The sequence below is a fragment of the Dipodomys merriami genome, unplaced genomic scaffold (genome assembly GCF_024711535.1).
Source record: "Dipodomys merriami isolate MVZ:Mamm:240054 unplaced genomic scaffold, mDipMer1.0.p SCAF_153, whole genome shotgun sequence".
In the NCBI taxonomy this organism is placed as follows: Eukaryota; Metazoa; Chordata; class Mammalia; order Rodentia; family Heteromyidae; genus Dipodomys; species Dipodomys merriami.
In genome coordinates, this window is record NW_027202860.1 from 163152 (window position 1) to 191055 (window position 27904).

The 27904-nt window shown below is 39.3% G+C and overlaps 1 protein-coding gene across 3 annotated transcripts; it reads right to left on the reverse strand.

Moving 5' to 3' along the window:
* Positions 1-572: 572 nt before the first annotated feature.
* On the reverse strand, positions 573-27024 carry Bpnt1 (3'(2'), 5'-bisphosphate nucleotidase 1). 3 transcript variants are annotated; one of them, XM_070022765.1, is made up of 10 exons: positions 26886-27024; positions 18548-18675; positions 16182-16286; positions 14165-14272; positions 13124-13172; positions 12622-12713; positions 11489-11533; positions 8447-8644; positions 4214-4319; positions 573-1386 (listed from the first exon to the last, which is right to left on the reverse strand). In XM_070022765.1, the coding sequence occupies exons 2-10, from the start codon at positions 18665-18667 to the stop codon at positions 1238-1240; spliced, it is 972 nt and encodes a 323-aa protein (XP_069878866.1). In that variant the 5' UTR covers positions 18668-18675; positions 26886-27024; the 3' UTR covers positions 573-1237. The 3 variants fall into 3 exon arrangements, with proteins under 3 accessions (XP_069878866.1, XP_069878867.1, XP_069878869.1); XM_070022766.1 differs by lacking the exon at positions 26886-27024 and adding an exon at positions 22141-22209; XM_070022768.1 differs by lacking the exon at positions 11489-11533 and having other exon boundaries at positions 26886-27023.
* Between the last annotated feature and the right edge of the window lie 880 nt (positions 27025-27904).

The following is a 27904-nucleotide window of genomic DNA, read 5'->3' on the forward strand; positions in this document are numbered from 1 at the left end:
ATGGTAGCTCAAGTCTTGTAATTCGAGCTACTTGAAAGGCAGCAACTGTGGTTTCAGGCCAGCCCAGGCATAAAAATTCATGAGATTCTATATCACAACTAATGGTTGGGCATAGTGGCATAGCCTGTCATCCTCAGAATAGGAGGAAGTACAAGGAGCAGAAGATAGCAGGGAAGATTGCAGCCTAGGCTGGCCCAGGCATTAAGCAAGACTCTATCTTAAATACAACAAACTCAAAAAGGGGAAGAAGGCATGGCTTAAGTGGTAGAGAATCTGCCTTGGAGATTTGGGGCCTTATGGTCAATCCTCAGTACCCAACATGACATTATAAAGCTTTATAAAGATGTAATGAAAATGAGTTAAGCTCATAATAAAGAATTTATAATTTTCAAATAATTCTATAAAGCTGTTAAATAACATAAAAAACTAGGATTCAGGAAGTGGTGCTGTGGCTCAAGTGGTAGAGCACTCGCCTTGAGTTGAAGAGTTGAGGGACAGCACCCAGGCTCAGAGTTCAAGCCCCATGACTGACAAAAAAAACCCCAAAACAACAACAACAACAACAACAAAACTAGGATTCAATAATTTATTTTAAAGAAACTTTCCCAACAAGTATACCATCAACATACATAGTAATATTATATATATATTTATAATTGGAGTAAGAGCGCTTTAAAAATTACCCTGAAAAATAAGTGAAATACTAGAACAACTTAATATTTTGTGCCCTAAAGAAATCTGGTTTCGGAATGTTGATTAAATAAATGATCTAGATAGTAAGGTAGAACTAAACATTTCCCCCCATTTTTCCACATAAAAATAAGAAAAAAAAAGACCTCACACTGAATTTATAAATTCTCTCTGTATGTAAACCAGTCTGGCTGATTAGTTCATAAAATTAAATTTCTTGTTTTGTTTTTTCTTCTTCTTTCTCCTGTGTAGCCCAGCCTGATCTTGATGGCTTGGAATTTGAGGTCCCCTTCCTCTCAAGTAGTTGGGAGTTACAGGCGTGTACCACCATGCCCAACAGGAAAAAGAATACACAAAATTTATTATATGTCCAAGGTATAGGAGTATTAGATCCCTAGAAAGATAAATTCTTTAAGCTATTTTCTATTCCTAAGTAACAAATACAAGTCACTGATCAACAATCAATAAAGAGTTCTAATTCCTTCCAATCAGCTTTAAAATGTATTGTTTTGAGAACCAAGTCCACGAGGCTAAGTAAATGATTCCTTTAAGGAACAAGTGCTTTCTTAACAGACTCTGGGACTCGGCTTGCATAGTAGTCATAATTCCTTAGTGTGGCCAGGACACCTGCAGAGTTCATATGCTTCACCTCCTTATTGTACTGAAGGGCATTCCCATGGACATCGGTTAACTTTCCTACAGGAAAACATCAACAAAATGTTAGGGGATAGTTGGAGCATATTTCAAGTATTTTTGAGGGGTGGAGTGAGGTGCTATGTATTGAACCCAGAGCAGGGCACATACTAACCACAGGCTCTACCACTTAGCTACCTCCTTGACATATCCCTTCTAGTTATTTTTAAATGACTATTGCCTCTCTAAAAGAATCCCATAAGTTCTGGAAAAAATAATAAGGGACCATAAAGTTCAGATTTTTTTTTAATTTTTAATTTTGCCAGTCATGGGGCTTGAACTCTGGGCCTGGGCACTGTCCCTGAGCTCTTCAGCTCAAGATGAGTGCTCTACCACTTGAGCTACAGCACCACTTCCAAAGTCAGCTTTTAATTCCCATGAATTTAAGACTCTTAAGGACAATTTAACAAAAAGGACAAAGATTATTTTCTCTGATTAAAATTGACTTCATTAAGCATCTTCAATTTGTATTTCTTTTTTTTTGGAGGTGAGGACTGAACTCAAGCCTGATGCATGCCAAGCACAAGGTCTCCAACTAAGCTAACTATATTTCTACTCTCCTAATTATATTTCTTAGTTTTCAATTAGTTTCTTTTCTTCTGAGGTGATTTTTTTTCAAATTCTGATACTCCATCACCACCATTCCCATTTTCAAAATGTTTTTGTCAGCTTACTGTACAATATTAACAGGTCCTGGGTCTTGAACTCAGAGCCTGGGTGCCTGTTCCTGAGCCTCTCTGCATCCAAGGCTAGCACTCTACCACTTGAGCCACAGTGCCACTTCTGGCTTTTTCTGTTTATGTGGTACTGAGGAATCAAACCCAGGGCTTCATGAATGGTAGGCAAGCACCCTACCACTAAGCCACATTCCCAGCCCAATATTAACAGTTTTATAAAGGTTTAGATGAAAGATATTTAAGAATTGCTCACTAATTTTATATGTGTATTTGACTCTGAAAAAAAAATCATCTTACTGGGTATATATCTGTAATATATTTTCCTTCAGTGTGTGTGTCTGTTTGTGTTGGTCGTGGGGCTTGAACTTAGGGCCTGAGAGCTATCTGTGAGCTTTTATGCTTAAGGCTAGTGCTCTAACTCTTTGAGTCAGAGCTCTATTTCTGGCTTTTTGGTGATTAATTGGAGATAGGAATCTTACTGACTTTCCTGCTCTGGCTGGCTTTGAACTGTGATCCTATGATCTCAGCCTCCTGAACAACTAGAATTAAAAGTGTGATCCACAGGCACTAGGTTTCCACCAGATTTTTAAAAATTTCTAACTATGATCTTCAGCACTGGTATGAAGATTCACCAAGACCAGCTTATAAGAGCCTAAGTGGGTGATGCCAGTAATAGTGAACATTTTACTTTTCAAGAAAAAATTTCTCTGGTTGGGAATGTGGCTTATTGGTAGAGTGCTTGACTAGCATGCATGAGGCCCTGAGTTTGATTCCTCAGTATCACATACACAGAAAAGGTGGAAGTGGCCACATACACAGAAAAGGTGGAAGTGGCGCTGTGGCTCAAGTGGTGGAGTCTTGAGCAAAAGAATCTTAGGGCAAAGGTAGCTCAGTAGTAGAGTGCTTGCCTTGCATGCATGAGGCCCTGGGTTCAATTCCTCAGCACCACATAAGCAGAAAAAGCCAGAAGTGTCACTGTGGCTCAAGTGATAGAGCACTAGCCTTGAGCTGAAGATCTGAGGGACAGTGACCAGGCCCAGAGTTCAGGCCTCATGACCACCACCACCAACAACAACAACAAACAATCTTAGGGATGGTGCTCAGGCCCTGAGTTCAAGCCCCAGGACTGGCAAAAAAAAATCTCTCAAAAAATTATAACTATGAGCCAGGTACTGGTGATCTTAGCTACTTGGAGGTTGAGATCTGAGGATCATGATTCAAAGCCAATCTGCGCAGGGAAGTCTATAAGACTCTTTTTTTTTTTTTCTTTTTCTTTTGTTTTGTTTTTGTCTATCATGGGGCTTGAACTCTGGGCCTGGCTGCTGTCCCTCAGCTCTTCAGCTCAAGGCAAACACTCTACCACTTGAGCCATAGCACCACTTCTGGTTTTCTGGTGGGGCTAGCTTTGAACCCTGATGCTCAGATATCAGACTCCTGAGTAGCTAGGATTACAAGGATGAGCCATCAGGCATTGGGCTATCAGACTCTTATCCCTACTAGCCTACCAAAAAAGCCATCAGTGGAGCTGTAGGGGGCTAGCTCTGAGCAAAAGTTCAGAGACAGTGTCCAGACTCTGAGGTCAAGCCCTGGTACCAAACCACAACAAACCAGAACCCACAACAAACAAACAAAACCCAAAACCCAATTATTAAGAATTAAACTGACTACAAGCAGATCAAAGCCAGCCCCCCCCACCAAGAGATTATGAACTAAAGAAAAACAAATTTGCTGAAAATCTACTTATCTATGAAATGAATGGTTGCACTGAATAATCTCTACATTTCCTCTATCTAGCTTTATGTCCTAGAAGAATATTACCAAAATATGTCTTAATAATAGTTTTACTTTTTTTTTTTGTAGGTCATGGGGCTTGAACTCTGGGCCTAGGCCTGGGCATCCCTGAGCCCTTTAGCTCAAGGTGAATGTTCTACTACTTGAGCCACAGTGCCACTTCCAGTTTTCAGGTGGTAATTTGGAGATGAGTCTCACAGACTTTCCTGCTGGGCTGGCTTTGAACTGCAATCCTCAGATTTCAGCCTCCTAAGCAGCTAGGATTACAGGTGTGAGCCACCAGCGCCTGGCTTAATAATAGTTTTATACTGTAAAAACTATTTTTATAATATAAAAGCTATTCCCAAATAAAATGGACTAACCTCCCACAGCATGTAAGATAACTTCTGGGGCACAAGTATCCCATTTTTTACATCCAGGACTTGCAAATACATAGGCAGAGGCTTTGCCTTCAATCAGTTGGATAATCTGAAAGGATAAAAATATTAATTAATCCTCAACATGAAATGGATGAGATACAAATTAAAAAATAACTGCTAATACCTAAAGAGCACGTTTCATCAGTTCCTCTGTCATATTTCAATTAAAACGTCAACACTATGGAGAAATAATAGATGTTTAATAAAATATGGAGACCTAAAGGAGAAAAAAATGGGCCAAATATATAAGAAAGATATCTGAAATATCCTCTTATCATATACCAAATTAGATAAAGGTTTATTTTATTTTTTGTTATTTTATTTCTTACTGTCATATTAAGATTTTTAAACTTCAACACTGACCATTATTAAGTAAAGGACTGGGAAGTAGTAGGCAATATAGTAATACACCAGTAATTCTCACATGTGTGCATGGCTGACTGGTCTAACAAGTCCTTCCACAGTTCTTCAGAGTCAAATCTCCTGCTATGACCTTTTAAATAGTCATCCCAACCTTTTTTTAACACTCACACAATTGTGGCCCCTGATATAGCTTGCATGACTATCTAAACAGAAACTTGCTATCAAATTTCACTACTCAATTGACTTTTTTTGTATTACGGTAAAATAATTATTTCTAAAAATCTCAGATTTCAAATACTAAGAGAATAGACTAAGAGGAGGAAGAAAATTTCAGTAAACATAAAATAACCAATTATGTCTTTCAGTACTATTTATGAAAACCATAAGACATTTTAATCCTGCTGTAAACTTTTGAGTAAAACCTTTTTTTCCCTACCTAACCAATGTTCCAAGTCTAATATGTTTAGAACTATACCAGGTGCATCTTTTTTAATGGGTGAGGAGATGAAGCTTTCATCAAATTCTTTTTTTTTTTTTTTTGGTCTGTTGTAGGACTTGAACTCTGGGCTTGGGCGCTGTCCCTCACCTCTTCAGCTCAAGGCTAGGGCTCTACCACTTGACCCACAGAGCCACTTCTGGTTTCACGGTGGTTTATTGGAGGTCAGAGTCTCAAGGACTTTTTGCCTGGGCTGGATTTGAATCGAGATCCTCAGATCTCAGCCTCCTAAGTAGCTAGGATTACATTACAGGCTTGAGCCACTGGTGCCCGGCTCATGAATTTTTTTTTTTTTTTGGGTCAGTCGTGGGGCCTGAAGTCTGGGCCTAGGCGCTGTCCCTCAGCTCTCAGCTCAAGGCAATTGCTCTACCACTTGAGCCACAGTGTCACTTCTGGGTTTTTCTGCTTATGTGGTATTAAGGAATTGAACCTAGGGCTTCACGTGTGCAAGGCAAGCACTCTACCACTGAGCCACCTTCCCAGCCCTAATCAAATTCTTAAAGGGGCCCTTACTGTAAAAAAAAAAAAAAAGTTACAAACTGCCAAGGAAAGCTTTTTCAAAAGAGAAAGGTCCAAATGGGAGGAAAAGGAAGTAATGTTTTGTAGACTGATGCCCCTTGGAAATAAAAGGTGATCAGTGTTCCTGATTACAAAAGGCAGGGGCAAAGAGCAACCCTATTCAAGCAACTCTATCTGTCACTATTGGTTTCAGTGAATATATTTCCATCTTAAAATGTTTGTATTATGATGGGCTCTGGTGGCTCATGCTTGTAATCCTAGCTACTCAGAAGGCTGAGATTTGAGGATTGGGGTTCAAAGTCAGCCCTGTGTAGGAAGCCCATGAGACTCTTTATCTCTGACTACCAAAAAAGTCAGAAGGGCCGGTGGCTTATGCCTGTAATCCTAGCTACTCAAGAGGCTGAGATCTGAGGATCATGATTCAAAGCCAGCCAGGCAGGAAAGTCCCTGAGGCTCTTATCTCCAATAAACCAACTGAAAGCTGGAAGAGGCCCTGTGGCTCAAGCAGTAGCTTAAGAGCTGAGGGACAGTGCCCTAGCCTAGAGTTCAAGCCCCAGGACTGACAACAACAAAAAAAAGTCAGAAGTGGAGTTTTGACTCAGGTGGTAGAGTGCTAGCCTTGAGCAGTAAAAGCTCAGAGGTAGTGCCTAGGCACATACAATCCTCCCATTTCAGCTTCCCTTGTGCTGTGCCACTATATCCATTGTTATAATTTTTTAAATTATTTGTTTATGCTAGTACATAGACCTGGGTCCTGCTTTATGCTCAAGGATAGTGCTCTACCACTTGAGCCACACAGCTCTACTTCTGGCTTTTTGGTGGTTACTTTGGTAAAAGTCTCATGTACTTTCCTGCCAGGGCTGGTTTTGAACTGCTATCCTCAGATCACAGCCTCCTCAGTAGCTAGGATTACAGGCATGAGCCTCTGATGACCAGCTATATTCATTTTTCATCATTATTAGTAAATGCCTTTAAAAAAAACCTACACATAGCTGAATATTGCTTGTGAAGCATACATGTGGACACTATGAACTGCACTCAGCTCAATAAACATCAGCCTTCCCAGTGCTAGGTACTGGATGGCATATGCATCTATCAGCAATGCATGGTATTTAGTGGCACTGAGCAGAAGTATGAGTTGAAGAATAGTAGGAGATGAGGCTTGGGGATCTACAGGGGCCAGGCTATAGAAAGCTTCACATTCTTTTTTTTTTTTTTTTTTTTTGGTCGGGTCGTGGGCCTAAACTCTGGGCCTGGGCGCTGTCCCTCAGCTCTTCAGCTCAAGGCTAGCGCTCTACCACTTGAGCCACAGCACCACTTCCGGCTTTTTTTTTTCTGCTTATGTGGTGCTGAGGAATTGAACCCAGGGCCTCATGCATGCAAGGCAAGCACTTGACCACTGAGCCACCTTCCCAGCCCGATCACATTCTTTGTACCAGCCGTGGATCCTAAATTGTTGAGATGGGAGTCATCTAAGAATTTGGAAGAGATATAGTTTTTATCTTTTTTATTTGCTCTAGTCATTATGAAGACTGGAGTGAAATAGAAAACTGTGAACTACAGAAGGTGGGTGACAGGTTTCAGTTATGGTACTAAATGGACAAGAGGAGGTATTAGAAAAGAAGATATATAGGTAGGGTGACATGTGACGAGGAAAAATAGAGACTGGGTGAAAGGAAGGAAGGAATCTGAGGTGTGAGGAAGGAAAAATCAGGAGTGAGGAAAGAGGGAATATGGCATTATTTTCATGTGTCTAGTTGGAATAATTAGGCAAAGGTGGTCGAATCAACCACACAGCAAACAGGGAGAGGAAAACATCTGGGGATGGGTGGAAATTAGGCATGCTGAGATACCTGAGGGATGTTATCATAATGACATCCAGGGTACAATCAGATGAGAAAAGGTCAGGGTTTATGGGGGTAGATGAAATTTTGACCCATTGCACATTTGCTCCCAGGAGACTAGAAGCCTGGATAAAAGAATGGAGGAAATAGCCAGAAAGGATGCAGACAAGTCTATGCTTGGACTCTATTGAAGGGCTAAGAAATATCCAGAAGGTCCTTGAGAACTAAAGTCATTGGCAAGAAGCATGGGCTGTTACCTCAGATAAGAAAGATGTCAACTTTAACTGCCCTCCCTCCTCCCACACACTTTGTAGGTCTCTCTTTCAAATCCAGGGTTTTGTAAGCACATGCTCTATAACTAAGCCACATCCTTTTGTCCCTTAAACCTTAACTTTTCTTCATATTATTTTACTTTTTTTTTTTTTTTGTCATTTGTGGGGCCTGAACTCTGGGCCTGAGCACTGTCCCTCAGCTTTCAGCTCAAGGCTAGTGCTCTACCACTTGAGCTACAGTGCCACTTCCAGCTTTTTCTGCTTATGTGGTGCTAAGGAATTGAACCAGGGCCTCATGCATGCAAGGCAAGTGCTCTACCACTGAACCACCTTCCCAGCCCCATTATTTTATATTTTTAAGCAGGTGCTCCCAGCCCAGCTCTATTCTACCTTTTAAAAGAAGTTTGAAACTCAGAGTCTATGACACATCTTTTTCTTTTTCTTTTTTTTTTTTGCGGGGGGGGGGGGAGCTCCGGTCGTGGGGCCTGAACTCTGGGCCTGGGTGCTGTCCCTCAGCTCTTCAGCTCAAGGCTAGCACTCTACCACTAGAGCCACAGCGCCACTTTAGGCTTTTTCTTTTTGCTCATGTGGTGCTGAGGAATCAAACCCAGGGCCTCATGCATGCAAGGCAAGCTCTCTACCACTGAGCCACTTTCCCAGCCCCGACACATCTTTTTCATACCTTATTTCCTGCTCCTCCCACTCGCAGTACATCATCAGGATTCATAGCACTAATACAGTCTGTGACCAGCTTGTTGCTGTGGGATCGGGTAGTGGTGATAATGTGCTTCCCAGCAGGGGCTTCTTTCAGTTGAAACCCAAAGGCGCCTAAACCTAAAACTCCCCAGATTGTCCTTCCCAGCACAGCATCTGGTCCTGCCTATGTAGACAAGGTGGGAGGCAGGAAGAGGAGGGGACAAAGCTTGTAATTATCTGAAGAAAGATATCAGCCATAAATGGAGTATTTAGTTACAGTTAGACCATTTCAAATATAAGGTATTTATAAAAATAAAAGCATGATAATATGATAAAAAAAAGTATAATAACACTGATAAAGAACTTGTCCTGAAAAAATAGGCTGATTATTCTCATTGTTGTTTTGGTTAGTAGTGTCAAAGGTATTGAAAGGAATTCTTGAGTCATCAGCAAAGGAAACATATATTGATTTATGATTTCTTTCTAAATGATTAAACAATGTGTTTGTAATACTGAAGATTGCCATTATTGCCAGTATTGTCTATGAAATGAAACACTATGTACTGATCGTAACTTTCAGTATCTAAGAAACAATAGGGACCATGTTATTAAACATAGTCAAAATGTATTTTGCTGCCACAGAGACAGAACAAGTAAATAAGATGATGTTGAACAGTAGCCATAAATAATGAGGTCAGGCCGGGTGCCGTTGGCTCATGCCTATAATCCTAGCTACTCAGGAGGTAGACCTGAGGATCCTCGTTCAACGCCAGCCCAGGCAGGGAAGTCTTTGAGACTCTGATCTCCAGTTAAACACCAGAAAACTGGAAGTGGCACTGTGGCTCAAGTGGTAGAGTGCTCAGCTTGAGCTGAAGAACTGTGAGACAGTGCCCAGGCCCAGAGTTCAAGCCCCACGACTGATCTCCCTCCGAAAAAAAAACTAAAAATGAGGTCATGCTTAAGAGTTTACTAACATTATCATGATAATGCAATCATAGAATCTGTGATTTCCTTTGCAGAGCTCAAAGAATTTTCAACCATACTGTTGTAAGTGGATACATAGAAAAATAAAACCTGTATGTCAGAGAAAATAAATCTAGTACATAAAATAATTATTCCAAAGTCATCAAAACATGGTATTAATATAGTACATATACCGTAGACAGGCATATATTCTGCTTAATACCATACAGATACTAGACACCAAACTAAATGCTTTACAGGTATTATCTCATCCAATCCTCAAAGCAACCCAAGGAAGTACATATTATTATCCAAATTTTAAAGAAGAGGAAAATAAGATTTGGTATCATTTAGGTAAACTGACCAAGGACTCTAGGAAATTTATAACCAAATCTAACTGCATCTATGTTGAAAAGTGTCTCTCCTTTGTTCTTTAATTTTTGTTTCTTTTCTTTCTCCCCTTCCCCCACTTTTTTTTTTTTGTCAGTCCTAGGGCTTGAACTCAGGGCCTGGGCACTGTTCCTGAGTGTGTGTGTGTGTGTGTGTGTGTGTGTGTGTGTGTGTGTGTGTGTGTGTGTGTGTGTGTGTGTGTGTGTGTGTGTGTGTGTGTGTGTGTGTGTGTGTGTGTGTGTGTGTGTGTGTGTGTCCGGTCGTGGGGCCTGGGCACTGTTCCTGAATGTGTGTGTGTGTATGTGTGTGTGTGTGTGTGTGTGTGTGTGTCCGGTCGTGGGGCCTGGGCACTGTTCCTGAGTGTGTGTGTGTGTGTGTGTGTGTGTGTGTGTGTGTGTGTGTGTGTGTGTGTGTGTGTGTGTGTGTGTGTGTGTGTGTGTGTGTGTGTGTGTGTGTGTGTGTGTGTGTGTGTGTGTGTGTGTGTCCGGTCGTGGGGCCTGCACTCTGGGCCTGGGTGCTGTCCCAGAGCTTCTGTTCCTTAAGGCTAGCACTCTACTACTTGAGCCACAGTAACACTTCTGGATTTTTGTGTTTATGTGTTACTGAGGAATCGAACCCAGGGCTTCATGCATGCTAGGCAAGCACTCTAGCACTAAGCCACACTCCCAGCCCTGGACCTGACTTTTTTTTTTTTTTTAATTTTTTTATTGTAAAGATACTATACAGAGGGTTACAGTTACATGAGTGAGGTAATGAGTACACTTCCTCTTGAACATTGTTACCCCCTCCATTGTGGACCTGACTTTTTTTTGTTGTTGTTGTACATTATTATATTTGGATTATATTTGCTGGATAATACTTGTATTTTTACATGCTTAAATGTATTTATTTTTTTTTAATTTTTTTATTGTAAAGATACTATACAGAGGGTTACAGTTACATGAGTGAGGTAATGAGTACACTTCCTCTTGAACATTGTTACCCCCTCCATTGTTTTCCCCCTACCCATCCCCTCCCTCCCTCCCTTCCCCGAGGTTCTTTTTTTTTTTTTTTTTTTTGATTGTGATTAAGTGATTACTTAATTTCCGGAAATTCACAGTATTGTGGAATAATGATGCTCATTTAAAGTCACAAGTTCATTCTAACTTTCCTGGAGCAAATTGTCTATCACAGTCTGTAATATATAACGGTGCTCACATTGTGGACCTGACTTTTAACCCCAGATTTGGTATTTACCCATTGGTGCTATTAGCAACTTCATTGCCTCAGTTTCCTCTTCTTTAAAATGGGATATGTCTTCCTTACAGGGTGTGCTCAGTATTAAGAGATAATTTATATGAATCCCTTGAGTCTAGAGCTCATAGTAAGCTCTTATGCTCTTGGTAAGTTTTAGCTTTAAGATGATCATGACTGACTAAATTGAAATCTTTAGCCTTGAATATCACACAGCTGAGCCAGCTTTCTATGTCAATGTGCTGAAACAAATTTTATGGCATAAGCAAAGAGAAAAAAAAGAGAGGATAGAGTATAGAAGGGAATGTTGCCAAGGGAGAGGTAATGAGCTGAACAAAAGAAAATGAGCTGGTGCACAGGATGGACAATGCTGCTCGGGTACCACAAGTGCCTACCTCTTTTCTACCTAGTGGTTTAGGCAAGTCCTAGCTGTATTTCTCACCTTTGCTTCATTCCTGTGTTCCCTTAACTTCTGCGTTTCATTGTTCTGTGAAAGATGAATATAATTTTTTCTAATCTCAGAAAGAAGGGATGAAAATTATTAATAAATCCTAAGCATTTAGATCTTTATTTCTGATAAAAGATGACATGCATTAGTCTCTTTAAAGAATTAAATGCTCCCTTTTAAACCATTAATTACTTTAAAATGAATATGGAAATCATACTTATGTCTACATATAATACTGTACCCACGTTGTCATATTATAAAAATTAATGGCCACTTAAGCAATTCAGAAAGACTTTCCCAAGAATGTACAACTATTTTGGTAAGTCTGAAGAAATATGTGGTTATAAATAAGTAGCAGGAAAAAGCAAATTTATATTAGAAGTAAATTTATATTAGAAGTAAACATGAATCCTCGTTTCAAATTAGAAATTGAAGAAGTAATCATCTTTGCTTACTTTGTTTTTCCAAAGGTCTATCAAAGTCATATTAATGCAAATACCTCAAGTATTTTATTTCAAAAATTTTGTTTAAAATTTAATATGATTTAATAGTGTATTCTTGGTTTGAAAGTAACACTAATCTTCTGCATCTAAGGAAGACAGAATATAATGGGCAGTCAAAGAGATTAGAAGAGACGAAGTAAGAAAAAAAGAGTGCAAGGGCAAATTTAATTCATTATCACATGGATTCTAATTAGCTACTACACAGGATTACCTAGATAGCAACATGGTTAGCATCTTGTCTTGGCTGACATGGTTCATTCCTTCAATTGCTTCAAGAACTACCTAGAAACCAGGTGTCTTGATGACTCAGCTAATCAAGAACCGTATCAGCGATTCCCAAAGTTTTGCACTTCAGTAGTAAATAATAAAATGCAGTGTAAACAGAGTCTCTCTATATAAATATACAAATATTAATATCTATAGATAACAATACAGTCCTGGTACCAAATACCCTCAGAGGTTCTAGTTCAGTAAGTCTAGAGTATAACCTGGGGACCTGCATTTTAAAAAGTTTCCATATGACTGCTCATGAAACATGCTGGAAAAGAGTGGACTAGATGGCACTTGGAATCATACCACAGTATGCTTATTTAGTTAACATTTTTGTGTTACAGATAGTAGTACCTGGTAGTTGTAATAAGGCTGGTTAATGATTCCTGCTATGGCTTTTCCTTCATAAGCGATTCCAATAAGAACTGTTACATTATCAAGAAGACCTATGAAAAAGAGGTATCAGTTATACTTCTTTTGTGTTATGACTCATCACAGTACAAGTTATTTTTGCAGTAAAAAGTCAGGAATTGGAACCAGACACTGGTGGTTCACACCTGTAATCCTAGAGACTCAGGAGGCTGAGATCTGAGGATTGTGGTTTGAAGTGAGCTCAGGCAGAAAAGTCCCAATGAGACTCTTATCTCCAATTGACCACTCAAAAAAACTGGAAATGGAGTACTAGCTTTGAGCAAAAGAGCTCAGGGACTCTCAGGCAGTGGGTTCAAACCCCACAACCAACAAAATAAAACAAACAAACAATAAAGATACCTGATTTTCATCTAATATAAAATATATCATATGTGCACAATTAAACATCATCTCCTAGTGTAATATAAACACAAGAGACACTCACCTTCAGTATATTCCTTAGTACCGTCCAGAGGATCAACCCAAACTACAAGCTATAAAATAAAAATGAAAAAAGAGGAAATACACAAATCAGGTACACAATATCCCCAAATAGATATAAAGTTTAAAGCCATTTTTTATTAATAAAAAATAGTATAAGGTAGGCTAGGCACCAGTGGCTCAAGCCTGTAAACCTAGCTACTCAGGAGGCTGAGATCTGAGGATCGAAGTTCAAAGCCAGCCAGGACAGGAAAGTCCATGAGACTCTTATCTCCAATTAGCCACCAGAAAACTGGAAGTGGCACTGTGGGTCAAGTGGTAGAGCACTAGCCTTGAGCTGAAGAGCTGAAGGACAGTACCCAAGCCCAGAGTTCAAACCTCACAACCGGGGAGGAAAAATAAAAATTAAAAAATATATATATATATATGATGGATGCCTTAAAGTAACACAATCAGTTTTGTAACAGTAAAATACTTAAAAATTCTATAGTCATAAATTAATTAGCTCCATTTAAATTAGACAAAAAAAGTAATGGTAGAGGCAGGAAGATTACAAGGTCTAGGCTAGCCTAGATGTGAGACTGTATCTCAAAAAATAAGAAATGTTGCAATATGAGATATTTAACTGACAACATTTTGTTGTCACTTGAGTACTAAGCACAATGCTGTGAACATACTGAGCTCTAGATGGTCCTACAGGGGAATTTTCAAAGAGGCACCAAGAATGCTTTGAACAAGGTATGGTTGTCAGATTAAAATAAACAAAAAAGTCTGGTTACCTTAAAGATACAATTTACATAAGCAAAAAAAATGAATAGTTCATACAATTAGCAATACATAAAGAAAATAAATAGCATCTGCCTAGGACTTTGAATGAATCAGAGTAGGCTCCCATGAAGCACTGAAATTATACTTCACATGCATTTTTGGTGAGAGCCTTTTGTTGATGGAATTTACAAACTGTCTCACTTTCTATATCTTCCACAACACAGAACAAAGTCCCAGATGAACAGAGTATAATGTAAAACTGTACAACGGAGCTTACATCTTCTTCTTTAATCCGACTGTACTGTGATGGGCACGGTTGCCTCAGTATTTCCTCCCATTGACCGTCCTCAATCAGCTCCTGATCCACTTCCTCAGAAGGTAGGTCCTGTGGGAGAGACAACACTGACGGTTACTGTTTAGTGTTCCTGTGTTAATGCAGCATCACAACTTTTACTAGTCCTTTCAACTTACATTCATGTCAATAGAGCTTTGAAAGTAAACCTAATTAAAATCCTAAAGCAAAAACCGTATGTGACCTACCAAAGCTGACTTAATGGTCACAACTTGAACAGGGTTAATTTATTTAAAGAAGAAAGAAAGGAGGGATGGGGGGGTTGGAGTGAAAAAGAAAGGAAGGGAGGGGGGAGAGAGAGAGGGAGAGAGATATTTTTAGTACAAAAAAATTATTACTGGGCATTCAACTAAAAACCTTGAGGTTGTTAGAAAAGTGCTCTACCACTTGAGCTATAATCCCCGTCCCTGAACAGAGTTTAAAAAGAGATTTTTTTAAAAAAAAATTTTAACTTCATAAGCTTATTTTACAGAAACTTACTCTAACCCTGGGGACATGGCTCAGTGGTAGAGTACTTATATATTCACGAGGCCCTGAGTTCAATCCCCAGCCCTGAAAAACAAAAAACCAAAACAAAGTAAAACAAAATTTATTTTTAGAGCTAGCATGGTAATGAATGTTTTTAATCTCAGCACTGGGAGGCTGAAGCAGGAGAATCTTGAGTTCAAGACTATTCTGGGCTATCTAAGAAGGACTTGTTTCAAAACAAAAAGCATCAGAAAACTAACAAAATCCAACTTATTCTACTCTTTTACAATTAAGTCTATTTTTATGCAATTAAGTCTAATTTTATTTTATTTATTTTTTGTCATTTGTAGGGCTTGAACTCTGGCCTGGGCACTGCCCCTCAGCTCTTCAGCTCAAGGCTCGTGTTCTACTTCTTGAGCCACAGCACCACTTCCAGCTTTTTCTGCTTATGTGGTGCTGAGGAATCAAAGCCAGGACCTCATGCATACGAGACAAGCACTCTACTACTGAGCCAACTTCCCAGCCCAGAGTAAGTCTGATTTTAAAACAAACTTAAACAAACAACAGAAGTCATTACATCCCATCCAGTTCTAGAATTCTTCCTATTTTTTCTATTTTATTTTTTGGTACTGGGAACTGAACCTACAGCCTCACATACGTGAGTCAAGCGCTCTTAAGCCTAAATGATACTTCTTACAACTAAATTTGCTCATCTTTTCTTCTGTGTGCTGAGGATCAAATCTATGGTAGGTAAATGCTCTACCACTAAGTTTTACATGCAGCCCCTCTGTCCATGTCATAGTTTGTATGCTGAGTATAATAATTCCAAAAGTAAACATATCTCCTCTGGTTAAGGAATTGAGATTTCTGGACTAAAAATGGACCAAAATATCTTAAAATGAGATATTTCCTTCAATAACCATAATCACTACTTACTGTTACATTAGATATAATACTTAAATTTTAACACTGGTGATAAATCAATGACAGGTCAGTTATAAATCCATAGAACAAAGATTTAAAAAAATACATCAGCCAGGAAAGTGGCTCAGTGGTAGAGTGCTTGCCTCGCATGCATGAGGCCCTGGGTTAGTTTCCTCAGCACCAAATAAGCAGAAAAAGCCGGATCCTCAGATCTCAGCCTCCAGAGTAGCTAACATTACAGGTGTGAGCCATAGGCACCCAGCTTATTACTTGTCTTTCTAACTTGGATCCTATATTTCTATTCTATTAGCTCTTGGGCCAAAAAGCTGGACAACGTAAAATCAATTTAAGGAAAGTAAGTGATGCCAAAGGAAAAAATAAAATCTGGAAAGGAATTATCCAAAATATTAGCGATGATAGTGTGATGAGTGATTTCTATTTAATGCTTGTTATTTTTTTCTCATTTTCTTGAGATGAAGATCTGAGGGACAGTGACCAACAAAAAAATAATAAAAAAACACCAAAATACTACATCCCTGACAACTCTTACCTCTTCTCCTATGATGGTTAGTTTAGGGAATTTCCGTGCCAGTGAAGAGCATATACTCATTTGTACCAATCGGTCAGCTTTGGTCTGCAGGTCTGTTGCAGAGGTCTGTAACGAAGAATATAAATCCTGATTTCTAAATGCACAAATGTCTATCTCTTTTACATTACACTTAGTTTTTAGATTCACAGAACATAATGAAAGTAAAACAGGAATAGGATAATAAACTGAATTATAATAAAATTTAATACATAAACCACCTATGGCACTCTACTCAATCTACATCCAGGTAGTCAGAAAGACAATGGACAGTTTTGCAAATGATACCATAACTTTCCTGGAAGACCAGCAACTATATCAGGTGAGCCAGACTCTCTGCTTGCAAATCACCCTTATGCTGCACTGACTTTTGCAGGCTATCTCAACGAAAGCGTTATTTTGCTAAATGCTAACTTCACAAAAGGGCTTACTCTCTAAATATCTACGCCTCTTTACAAGTTGTTGACCTTAAAGATGAATTACCAGTCACCTTTGAAGACTACCTCTGTGTGTTTGAGTGTGTGTGTGTAGATACATTGGTAGCTATTCATTTAATTACATGAGGAACACTATCCCAACTCCTTTCTTCTCTAAGACACAGATGTCCTTTTCCTTATATCAACTTAGTACTAGAGTTCATTATTTTGGAAACCTTGTGCAGCAATCTGATTTTTCTGTTTCCTTTAAAATAAGGTTATTAACAGAATAGATACTGGAAGTGCCTAGCCAATACAGAGGACAAGTATAATATTACTTGTCTTCCTTCCTTCCTTTTCTTTTTTTTAATTGGCTGTGGGGATTCTGGTTTTCTGGTGGTTTGTTGGAGATAAGCATCTCAAGGACTTTCCTGCCCAGGCTGGCTTTGGACCATGATCCTCAGATCTCAGCTTCCAGAGTAGCTAGCATTACAGATATAAGCTATAGGCACCTGGCTTATTACTTGTCTTTCTAACTTGGACTCTGTATTTCTATTCTCATTAGCTCTTTGGGCCACAAAGCTGGACAACATAAAATCAATTTAAGGAAAGTAAGTGATACCAAAGGAAAAAATAAAATATGGAAAGGAATTATCCAAAATATTAACAATGGTAAGTGTGATGAGTGATTTCTGATTTCTGTTTAATGCTTGTTATTTTTTTCTCATTTTCTGATTTTTCAGGAAAGGAAAAATTTTACAAAAAGAAAAGACAGCGTAGGGAGTGCAGCTGCGGCCCCGCACCAGGAAAAGGCAGCAAGATTAGCAGCATTCTGAAAGCAGCTGTAGTACCTTACATGTGTCAGTGGAAACTTGTCCCGTATTATGGAACATAAATATAGGACTTTATATAATTATTCCTGTATATTGTATTGAATTGACTCCACTTTTCTCAGATGCTGCAACTACTTTGAATACATACCCTATAATCTGATACATTAGCTATATAGTTACATTTTATTGACAAACTTGTTAAATGTGTTTTCTTTACTTTTTTCCCTCTTTCTTTCCTTCCCGTTCTCTTTTTCTCAAACTAATCTCACAAGAGCATGTCAGCTAAAACATGAATAATTTTGAAAACAGAGAGTCAGTAACCAAAAAATGTGGTAGGAAGTAAGAGTATCAGTTAACAAGAAACTGATACTAATCTTTTCAGTTACACCACTGCATGTTTTGAGAAATGCAAGAAACTCTAAAGACTTTATAGAAAGCTGTGCGCTTATGGCATAATTTGCCTATCATGTTTTATTGATATACAACTTGAAAAATACAAGTGCCAAGGATACTTTATGACTGGTCAAACACATATCTAAAACAAATTCGTCTTTTAACCTAGTTTATGGGATCTCTTTTGCTGACCCTATACTAGCATTTTAACTCTGTGTATTGTTTTAGAAGCTTTCATTATTAACCATTTAGACCCTTAAAACCAAATTGTCTTTAGCTTTTTCTAAGATATTCTTCTTGTTGTTTTCCCTCCCCCCCAGCATTATAAAAGGGAATCCTGTTTGTTTTTACATCTCTGTACTGATGTAGCCTTGAGTCTAGCCTTTGGTCAGAGGCATATCATATAAAGATCTTAGAAAAAGTGTGGAGTCATTTTCCTTCTCCTCCCTCTCCTCTCTTTTTCTTTCCCTGGCAGAGCCCATGCTTGCCAGTTAACCTACACTCCCAGTCCTGAAGTAATTTGCAAAGCAGATACAAAGCTCATTGAACTAAAGATCTTGCAATCTCCAACAGGGAGCCATCAATTCTTCTAACTATTATTAATGTTTATCCAAACTATAAAATCCTTTATGCAAACTTCAAAGAACAGAATTCAGGCTGTTAGGAAATGAGATGAGAGTAGCAGCACCTTCTCCACAATACCCAGGTCTCCTTCAGCAATGACTCGTCTGACTATCATTCCCGCCTTCTGAGCAATGGCATACGATGAAGCCACCAACCGCATCAGCACAGTATGACTGGATGCCATGATCAGTTCTGAAAAGAAATCAAGAAAATATCACATTATTTTATTTTATTTTTTGGTTATGGGGCTTGAACTTTGGGTCTGAGTGCGGTCCCTCAGCTCTTCAGCTCAAGTCTAGTGCTCTACCACTTGAGCCACAGCGCCACTTCCAGTGGTTTATTGGAGATAAGAGTCTCATGGACTTTCTTGCCCAGGCTGGCTTTGAACTGCAATCCTCAGATCTCAGCCGCTTGAGTAGCTAGGATTACAGGCATTAGCCACTGGCGCCCAGCTCACATACTTTAAAAGCCTAATTAATAGTACCATTTATGTGAACCCAGTTCAACAGATAATTAATTGAATACTTACTTGGGACTATCACAATTAACTGAGTAAAATAATTAATTATTTATTAAGAGCTTATTTATTCTACTCAGTAAACAGAATAAATATGCAGTAAAGGAGACTTGGAAAAACTCCATTTCAATATTAACTCTCTCAACAAATCCTATAACATTTTTCTTCTCACAGATGGGAAATTTCAAAGTACAAGTAAAACCACACCAGGCCACCTAGCACAGGAAAGTTTTGTGTGTATGGTATGTAATGTGCTGTGAAAGATGCTTCAGGGCTTAAAGTATAATACTTTGAGAAATTAATATTGTGGTGAGTTCTAGGTAAGGTAACATAAAACTAAATATAATCCAGTGGTAGGGGTACATACCTGTAATTCCAGCACTTATGGGACAGAGATGGGCATACTGAGTTTAAGGTCAGTGGGGGTTACATAGGGAAACCTTATTACAAACAACAAAGAAACAATCCCACAACAAGAAATATACAAAACTGGTAAGTACTAGAGAACTATGAATAGCACCAAGAATTCAAATGCATATGCACAAGAGTTTAAAAAGAAGAGGAATGAACATTGTAGCTAAATGGTAGAATGCTTACCTAATATGCACAAAACCTGTGTTTGATCCCTAGCATTGCAAAGCAAAAAAACAAAATGAGGTCAACTGAGGTCTTAGCTGACATCACCTCCTAACCCAATATTTCCTCTCCTTTTTGCACATGATGCCAAAAAATTTCCTAATAAACCTCTTGCACTATATCTCTGTCTCAGCATGTTTATGGGGAACCAGTCTGAGGGAAACAAACAAAAGCAACAACAAAAAAATCCCCTCAGGTGGCTGGGTATGGGGACACTCTCCTATAATTCCAGCACTCCAGAGGCTACAGCAGAAAGATTTTGAGTTTCAGGCCAGCATCACCAATATAGCAAAATCCTGTCTCAAAACCCAAGTAAGGAAAAACGCTCTGGCTGAAGATACAGCTCACATACACAGTTTGTATAAAGCCCTGGGTTGAATATCCAGCATGGCAAAACAAAAACTCTTACCATGCCTAAATAAAATCAGGTCAACATTATTTCACCACAATAAGGTAACATATTATCTTCTCTGTATAAAGACTATATTATACATAAAAAATACTATATACTTCAATTCACAATCTCTATTACCAATTTCTGACTATATGACATGCCTTTTAACCTTTTTAGCATTTCTTTCTATTGCCCATGCTCTAAAAGAATTAAGAAAACAACTGAAACAGTAAATAAGCCAAATGTTTGAAGGTCTCCAAAAGATGGAACTGAAATTGGTGTACAGTAATATATAGTACCACAATGTGACCAGTAGCTGACTGGAATTAAGATAAAAATAAAATGGAGGAGCTGGGAAGGTGGCTCAGTGGTAAGAGTGCTTGCCTTGCATGCATGTGGCCCTGGGTTTGATTCCTCAGCACCACATAAGCAGACAAAGCCGAAGTGGCACTGTGGCTCAAGTGGTAAGGTGCTAACCTTGAGCTGAAAAGCTGAGGGACAGTGCCCAGGCCCAGAGTTCAGGTGCCATGACCAACAAAAATAAATGAATGAATGAATGAATGAATAAATAAATAAACAAATAAAATGGACTTCTTTATAATATTTAAATTGTTTATCTTATCTCATAATCAGGCTAGATCATTGTTTTCTCATTCTTTTTGGTACTGGGGATTGAATACAAGGCTTTGCTCATGGTATAAGCAAACATTTACCACTTGAGCCCTATTCCTCTCTCCTCCAGCTACATTAATTTTCTTGACATACTGGGTATTGGGTGTTACACATGTAACAAAGTACTTACGGTCATTGCTAATTAAGTAACACCACGAATAGAATACAGGAGTAATAGCTTGACATTTTTTTCACATGATTTTTTATTTTTATTTTTTTTTGGGGGTCCGATCATGGGGCCTGAACTCTGGGCCTGGGCGCTGTCCCTCAGCTCATCAGCTCAAGGCTAGCACTCTACCACTTGAGCTACAGTGCCACTTCTGGCTTTTTTCTTTTTGCTTATGTGGTGCTGAGGAATTGAACCCAGGGCCTCATGCATGCAAGACAAGCACTCTACCACTGAGCCACCTTCCCAGCCCGAACATGATTTTTTTATGGCTGGTGCTTTATCACTTGAGCAATGCCTACAACATAGCTTTTAGCTGGTTATTTTGGAGATTGAGTCTTGAGGACTTTTCTGCCTGAGCTGGATTTGAATTCTGATCCTTTATATCTCAGTCTCTTAAATAGCTAGGATTAAAGGGCATGAGCCAGCAACACTGGGCTTAATGGACACTTTGACTCCTTTATGTCCATGACCAGCCATGTATCTGGCAACTATTTAGTTCTACCCAGACACTCACTCAAACCACCTGCCCCATGCTAGGGATCAAAACCAGGACATTGTGAATGCTAGGTAAGCATTCTACCACTTAGCTACATCCCAGATCCAGAAAAAGTATTAAACATGAAGAACACTTTAAGGTGTTGGCATGCTCATTTGAGTTTCTGTGGTATATAAGACTTGTTTTGTGACAGGAAGATTATTTTCCTTCACCGTATGGTGTTAAAACTTTTGCACAGGTATCAGTTACCTTTGAGCTAATTAAGCAATCATTTGAGCCTTGTAAGGCTCAGGAATGAGTAAGCCACTTCCTGCTCCTAAGCCTGCTACATCCCTGGTGCTTTCTACTTCCAAAGAAAATCTTTCAGGTACTCTGCCTATGACTTTCCTCACAACCTGTATCCTACATTTCCAAACTAGAACATCCACTAATAAGGAACATGAACAAACGAGGTTAGATGTAAAGGAGAGAAACGATTTATAAAGAGATTCCACAAATCACGTGTAGTTGGCAAATACGGAAATATTTCTACCATTTCTTTCTGAAGTATGTACTTTTCTGGTCCACTCTGAATTAGTTATGAAATGTCACTGTCTCCTGGACCTAAGAGATTTGCTAATTTTTTTTTTTTTTGCTTAACAAATAGATTTAAGTTTGTTCTTAATATAAAGAAAATGTAGTTAATGATATTATCCAAACACAAAATCTGCCAGACATTCTTATTAACCTTTCCAATATTGTCCCTCCCCAGGTCCCAAAGGAGAATGTCTTACCTTCAGATGTTCCAGCAGACTAAGAACAACACAAGCTACAGGCGTGTTAACTCCCTCTTACTTGGAGGCAGTTCAAGTAACACTCTAGGTACTTCCTTTTCTATCTTGTTTACAGCTTCTGGGTCCTAAAATACTACCATTCGTGAACCGCACCATTGGCAGCAGCTAAAGGAGTACAGCTAACAAAGAAGGTAAATGGGATGAACATGGTCTGTGCTGTTTAATTGCACACATGAAAGTAGAAAGATGAAACCTCTTGAAATTGTTTTAAGAAGCAGGGAAGGTGAAGATTAATCGGGAGATTGGGGAGTACTTGAACAGGATCCATAGCTTACATGTGAGGAAATGTAACAATGATCCCTCCTTGAATAACTAATGTATGGTACTAAAAAAACAAGCAGCCATGTACCAGAGCCTCATGCCTACAATCCTAGCTACTGAGGAGGCTGAGATCTGAGGATTGTGGTTCAAAGCCAGCCTGGGCAGCAAAGTCCATTGAGACTCTTATCTCTAATTAACCACTAGAAAACCAGAAGTAGTGCTGAAGAGCTCAGGGACTATGCCCAGGCCCAGAGTTCAAACTCCATGACTGACAAAGCAAACAAACAACAACAACAAAAAAAACCCTCAAAAAAACAAAAATCCTACAGCGCAGTGATCACCAGTAGTCTACTAGCGATTAACCACTATCTTTGTTTCAATCCTGGTTCTAGCATATATTAGCCCTGTAACCTTGAGAAAATGGCCTGAATTCTGTGCCTGAACTTGTAATGGCAGTTGACAATAGAGCCTCTTAAATGAACATATAAAACACCTGACTCTATAACCATGAAATGATACTAGCTGCCAATATTAAAATGATTGTAATTTTTTAAAAGATCAGTATTAGCATACATTAGTTGTAAAGCCTTTCAATGTCATTTCCATACACACACACACACAATGTACCCTTGATTAAACTTTACCTCTCTCCTTCCATTTCCACTCCTCCTTCCTTCCTTTCTTTCTTTCTTTCTTCCTTCCTTTCTTTCTCTCTTTCTTTTTTCTTTCTTTCTTTCCTTTTCTTTTTTTTTGTCAGTTGTGAGGTCTGAACTCTGGGCCTGGGTACTGTTGCTCAGATCTTCAGCTCAAGGCTAGCACTTGAGCCATAGTACCACTTCTGGCCTTTTCTGCTAATGAGGTGCTGAGGACTCGAACCCAGGGCCTCATGCATGCAAGGCAAGCACTCTACCACTGAGCCACCTTGTGAGCCCCTCCACTCCTCCTTTCTTAAAACAATTTTAACAGGTTTCATTGTTTCATTTTCATATATGAATACAAAGTTGCATAGTCAGATTCACCTCATTCACCCTCTCCCTTGGCCATGTTCCCCTCTCCCTTGGCCATGTTCCCCTCTCCCACTAGTACCTGTCCTCCAAAATAGCCTATTATATTTTCTTGTGATTCATTTTTCCTCAGTGTATATTAATTAAGAGAGATTTACCATGGAAATTCACACATGCATACATAGTAATTTGGTCAGACTAACCTCATCTATTGTTTCCCAGTCCTCCTTACCCCACTACTGTTTAACAGCTCTCCTTATGCTATCTTTCTACCTACACAGCATGTGTTTCAGTATTATTTATCCTTCATCATTCTCTCTCTCTCTCTTTCTGTTCCTCCTGGCAATCCCAGACAGTCCCACAGTTACTTACATGTTCACTTTATACACATATATGATGCATATGGGTTTGCATATGTATTTATGTGTGCACACATGTGTATATGTGTGTGTATATATATATATATATATATTTTTTAAAGGCTATATTTCATATGTGAGCAAAAAGGTGATACTTGGCTTTCCTGAACTTGGTTTATCTAGTTTAACATGTCTCTAACTATATCTGCTTCCCTATAAAAATGATTGGTATTTCTGAATATCCAGCAAGGACAAAGGAGAATGGTAAGGAAAAGAGTTACTATATCTTCTGGAAAGGTATTTACTATATATTCTGGAAATGTTTTTTTTTTTTTTTTTTTTTTTTGTCGGTCGTGGGGCTTGAACTCTGGGCCTGGGCGCTGTCCCTCAGCTCTTCAGCTCAAGGCGAGCGCTCTACCACTTGAGCTACAGTGCCACTTCCGGTTTTTCTGGTGGTTTATTGGAGATAGGAGTCTCACGGTCTCTCCTGCCCGGGCTGGCTTTGAACCGCGATCCTCAGATCTCAGCCTCCTGAGTAGCTAGGATTACAGGCGTGAGCCACCAGCGCCCGGCTTCTGGAAAGGTATTTTGACCATAAGTATGTAACAGGATAACCAATATGACCCTGAATCATAGGCCAAGTTATTTCTCAATATTCTGGGCTCAAAGCTTGGGAGTAAATATGGGAAGAAAAAAGATTATACAACTCATAAGGCAATTAACCTAACCTTCATCCATTCAAAGAATTTTTACAACTGCCAGAGGACTAGTGCAGAATGAAATAAGAGGAATTAAATTACCAACTTGTCATAGCCTTGAAGAGGTAGCTATAGTGAGTCCTTCAACAGCTCAGTTGGTAGAGCAGAAGACTGTAGTGGAAGAGGTATCTATAATTCAATATGAAGATGGTAAGCATATGAGGATCAGGATATAAAAATGTCAGACATGTTCCCAATCAAAACACTAAAATCATTTGGAACATGACCAAATAATGCTGAAGTTCAAGGGCATCAGGAAAAATAAAAAAAATGTGAGCATGACAGAGCCAATTCTGAAAAATGCAAAATAATAGAGATATTTCCTGTGCTCTTTATCAAAATATGATGTAAAACTTTAGCTAGAGATTTTTGGTTAAAGAGACAAAGAACTAGAATCACATAAATATAAATACATTACCTCCCACTTCTGGCTTTTTGGATGGTTAATTGGAAATGATTCCTCCCAGGGCTGGCTTTAAATTTGATCCTCATATCACAGCCTCCTAAGACTACAGGCCTGTTGACTTTCCGTCAACAAAAGTCAATGGTGTGATGGTACATGCCTATAATCCCAATACTGGGGAGACAGAAACAGGAGGATCTCTAGTTTCAGGCTATGATGGGCTACAAACTTATCTCAAAACAAAAAAGAAGTGTGCGCACGCGCAAACACGCACACAAAACCAGGTCAACAGATGAATTTTAATTAAAAGAATAAAACTATAAAAGTATAAGGATGCTTTATAAAGTTGAAAGGGCTTTAAAACACAAAATTAAGAGTTCATTAAAGTGTACTGATAAGTTTACACAGAAGCTAAAACTACATACACAAAATGCCATAAGCAAAAAAAATGGAAAATTTATTTTTTAATCCATTATATACTAAACAAATGACTAATTTGTAAAAGTCTCCAATGTATCAATATGTAAAAGTAATACAATAGTAAAATGAACCAAGGAAATGTTCAACCTTACTGATTATTAAAGAAAGCAAACTAAACCAGAAAGGGCTGTTTAAGGCCAGCATAGGTAAGAAGAGGAGCCTGTTTATGAGCACTTTTCCACAGGTGCAAAGGGGAAACCTCTAAGAAGGGCTTGTAGAAACTTAATAAAAGAATTATACATATTTGTATATATATATATATGTGTGTATATATATATATATACATATGTGTGTGTGTATATATATATATATACACACACACACACATATATATATATATATATATATATATATATATATCCATATATAGTAGTTAGGTTTCCAGGAAAACTCAAATCATGCTGACCAACAAATTGAGAAATGGTAACCTAAAGAATATTTGCTATTACTACTAATCCTAGTTTCTCAAGAGGCTGAGCTCTCATAATTGCTGCTTGAAGCCAGCCAGGGCAGGAAAATCTATAAGACTTAATCTCCAATAAAAACTACTCAGAAAAAGCTGGAAGTGGCACTGTTGCTCAAAGAGCGCTAGCCTTGACCACAGAGACTCAGGAACGGTGCCCAGGCCCTGAGTTCAAGCCTCAGGACCGACAAAAAAAAAAAAAACAACCCAGATTATTTTTTATTTTGAATTTAGTGCTAGGATTAAATTTTACTAAGTTTGGGTGAAATAAGTTCAAGTCTAGTTTTGTTTTGTTGCTTTTACAATAAAGCAAAAACACTCAGGAGCATAAAATAAACAACTAAAATGAGAGCAGTGAAAAGTCTAAGGCTGACAACTATCTCATATTGTCTTTCATACTCAGAATCTAGATTTAAAAGACATGAAAGCAAAAGTGGGACTATTTGGGAAAAGGAAAAGAATCTGGAAGGATGAGGGAGGGGACAAGAGAGTAATGGGGGGATTCATGTAGCCAAAATATTAATATCATAATGAAATCTATTTTGTATAATTAATAAACAAAAGGGGGTGGGGGGGCAGGCGCCCGTGGCTCACGCCTGTCATCTTAGCTACTCAGGAGGCTGAGATCTGAGGATCACGGTTCAAAGCCAGCCCGGGCAGGAAAGTCCTTGAGACTCTGATCTCTTAACAGACCACCACAAAACCGGAAGTGGCGCTGTGGCTCAAACGGTAGAGAGCTTGCCTTGAGCTTTAGAGCGCAGGGTCGGCGCCCAAGCCCAGAGTTCAAGCCCCACAGCCGGCACACACAAAAACCATAGGGGAAGATTCTAGATCTGAGATTGTACTATTTGGAGAGTCAATCTAACCTATTAAAAAACATAAATCCCTTGAATCTCATGCGTGAAGGGGGTTGATAGGGATCACGGCCCTGCCCTGACACGGCCGAGAGAAACTCACAGTGACTAAATCTGCGACGACGTCAGGAGACAGGCCCTCGGGGGTTAGGAAACCCGCGTTGTGAAGCCTCTGGTCCCTCGTGGCGCCCAGTACCGCGTTTTCCAGGAGTCAATAGGTCAGAAGCGGACGGAGGGCAAAGCCGCCTCAGCTACTGAGCATGCTCCAACTGCGGCGCAAGCGCACCACAGCTTCGTTGAGCTTTCCCTGCAAACTCCCAGCCGGCCCGAAAACTCCACTTCCCCGGGTTTTAGGCAAGCTTCCCGTAGGTGCACGCCTCTGAAGCCCCGGCTCTCCCTTTTCCGGGCTCGGTGCAGGCTTCTGGTGCCTGGATGCGGGCTTCGGTGTATGCTCCAAATGAACAGCAGTTTGGTTTTGGTTTTCAACGACTTGCTTCACTGTAGTCTTCAGAACTGTCAGCTTTGTTTTCATAAGATCAACATCCCTTGGCATTTTTGCCAGGTTGGTCATCAGTTTTAATTCCTTCCTACATGCTCTTCGGGAACTCCCACCCTGGTAATTAGAGACAAACCACACCGGTTGCAGTTGTGTCGTGGTTCAGGACGGTGACAAACTACATTAGGCCAAGAATTCCATCAAAGAGTACCTCCAATGTAAGAAATGAAGATACCAAATTTGAATCGAGGGAGAAGGAAGTTTACCATTTATCTATAAATGCCTGTTGAGTTCTTGAGACGAGTCCAGACAGAGATGCAATGCATATCCAATTTAGAAGACAGAATGAAAAGAATGTAAAATGTATTCTTGTTTTTTTTGTTGTTGTTGTTTTTTGTGGGGCATGAACTCAGAGCCTGGGCGCTGTCTGTGAACTCTAGGCTCAAGGCTAGCACCCTACTACTTGAGCCACAGTGCCACTTCCCGTTTTCTGGTGGGTAATTACTTTGCTGCTCTGGCTGGCTTTGAACTATTATATTCAGATCTTAGCCGCCTGATTAGCTAGAATGACAGGCGTGAGCCACTGGAGCTGGCCTGTGTGTGTGTGTGTGTGTGTGTGTGTGTGT

Coding starts and splice junctions, on each gene's coding strand:
- Bpnt1 (XM_070022765.1), bottom strand. CDS start 18,667: ATGGCATCCAGTCATACTGTGCTGATGCGGTTGGTGGCTTCATCGTAT. Junction 14,273..16,181: donor TAACCATCATAGGAGAAGAG/GTAAGAGTTGTC, acceptor TCTCTCCCACAG/GACCTACCTTCTGAGGAAGT. Junction 4,320..8,446: donor TGGGAGGAGCAGGAAATAAG/GTATGAAAAAGA, acceptor TTATCCTTTCAG/ATTATCCAACTGATTGAAGG.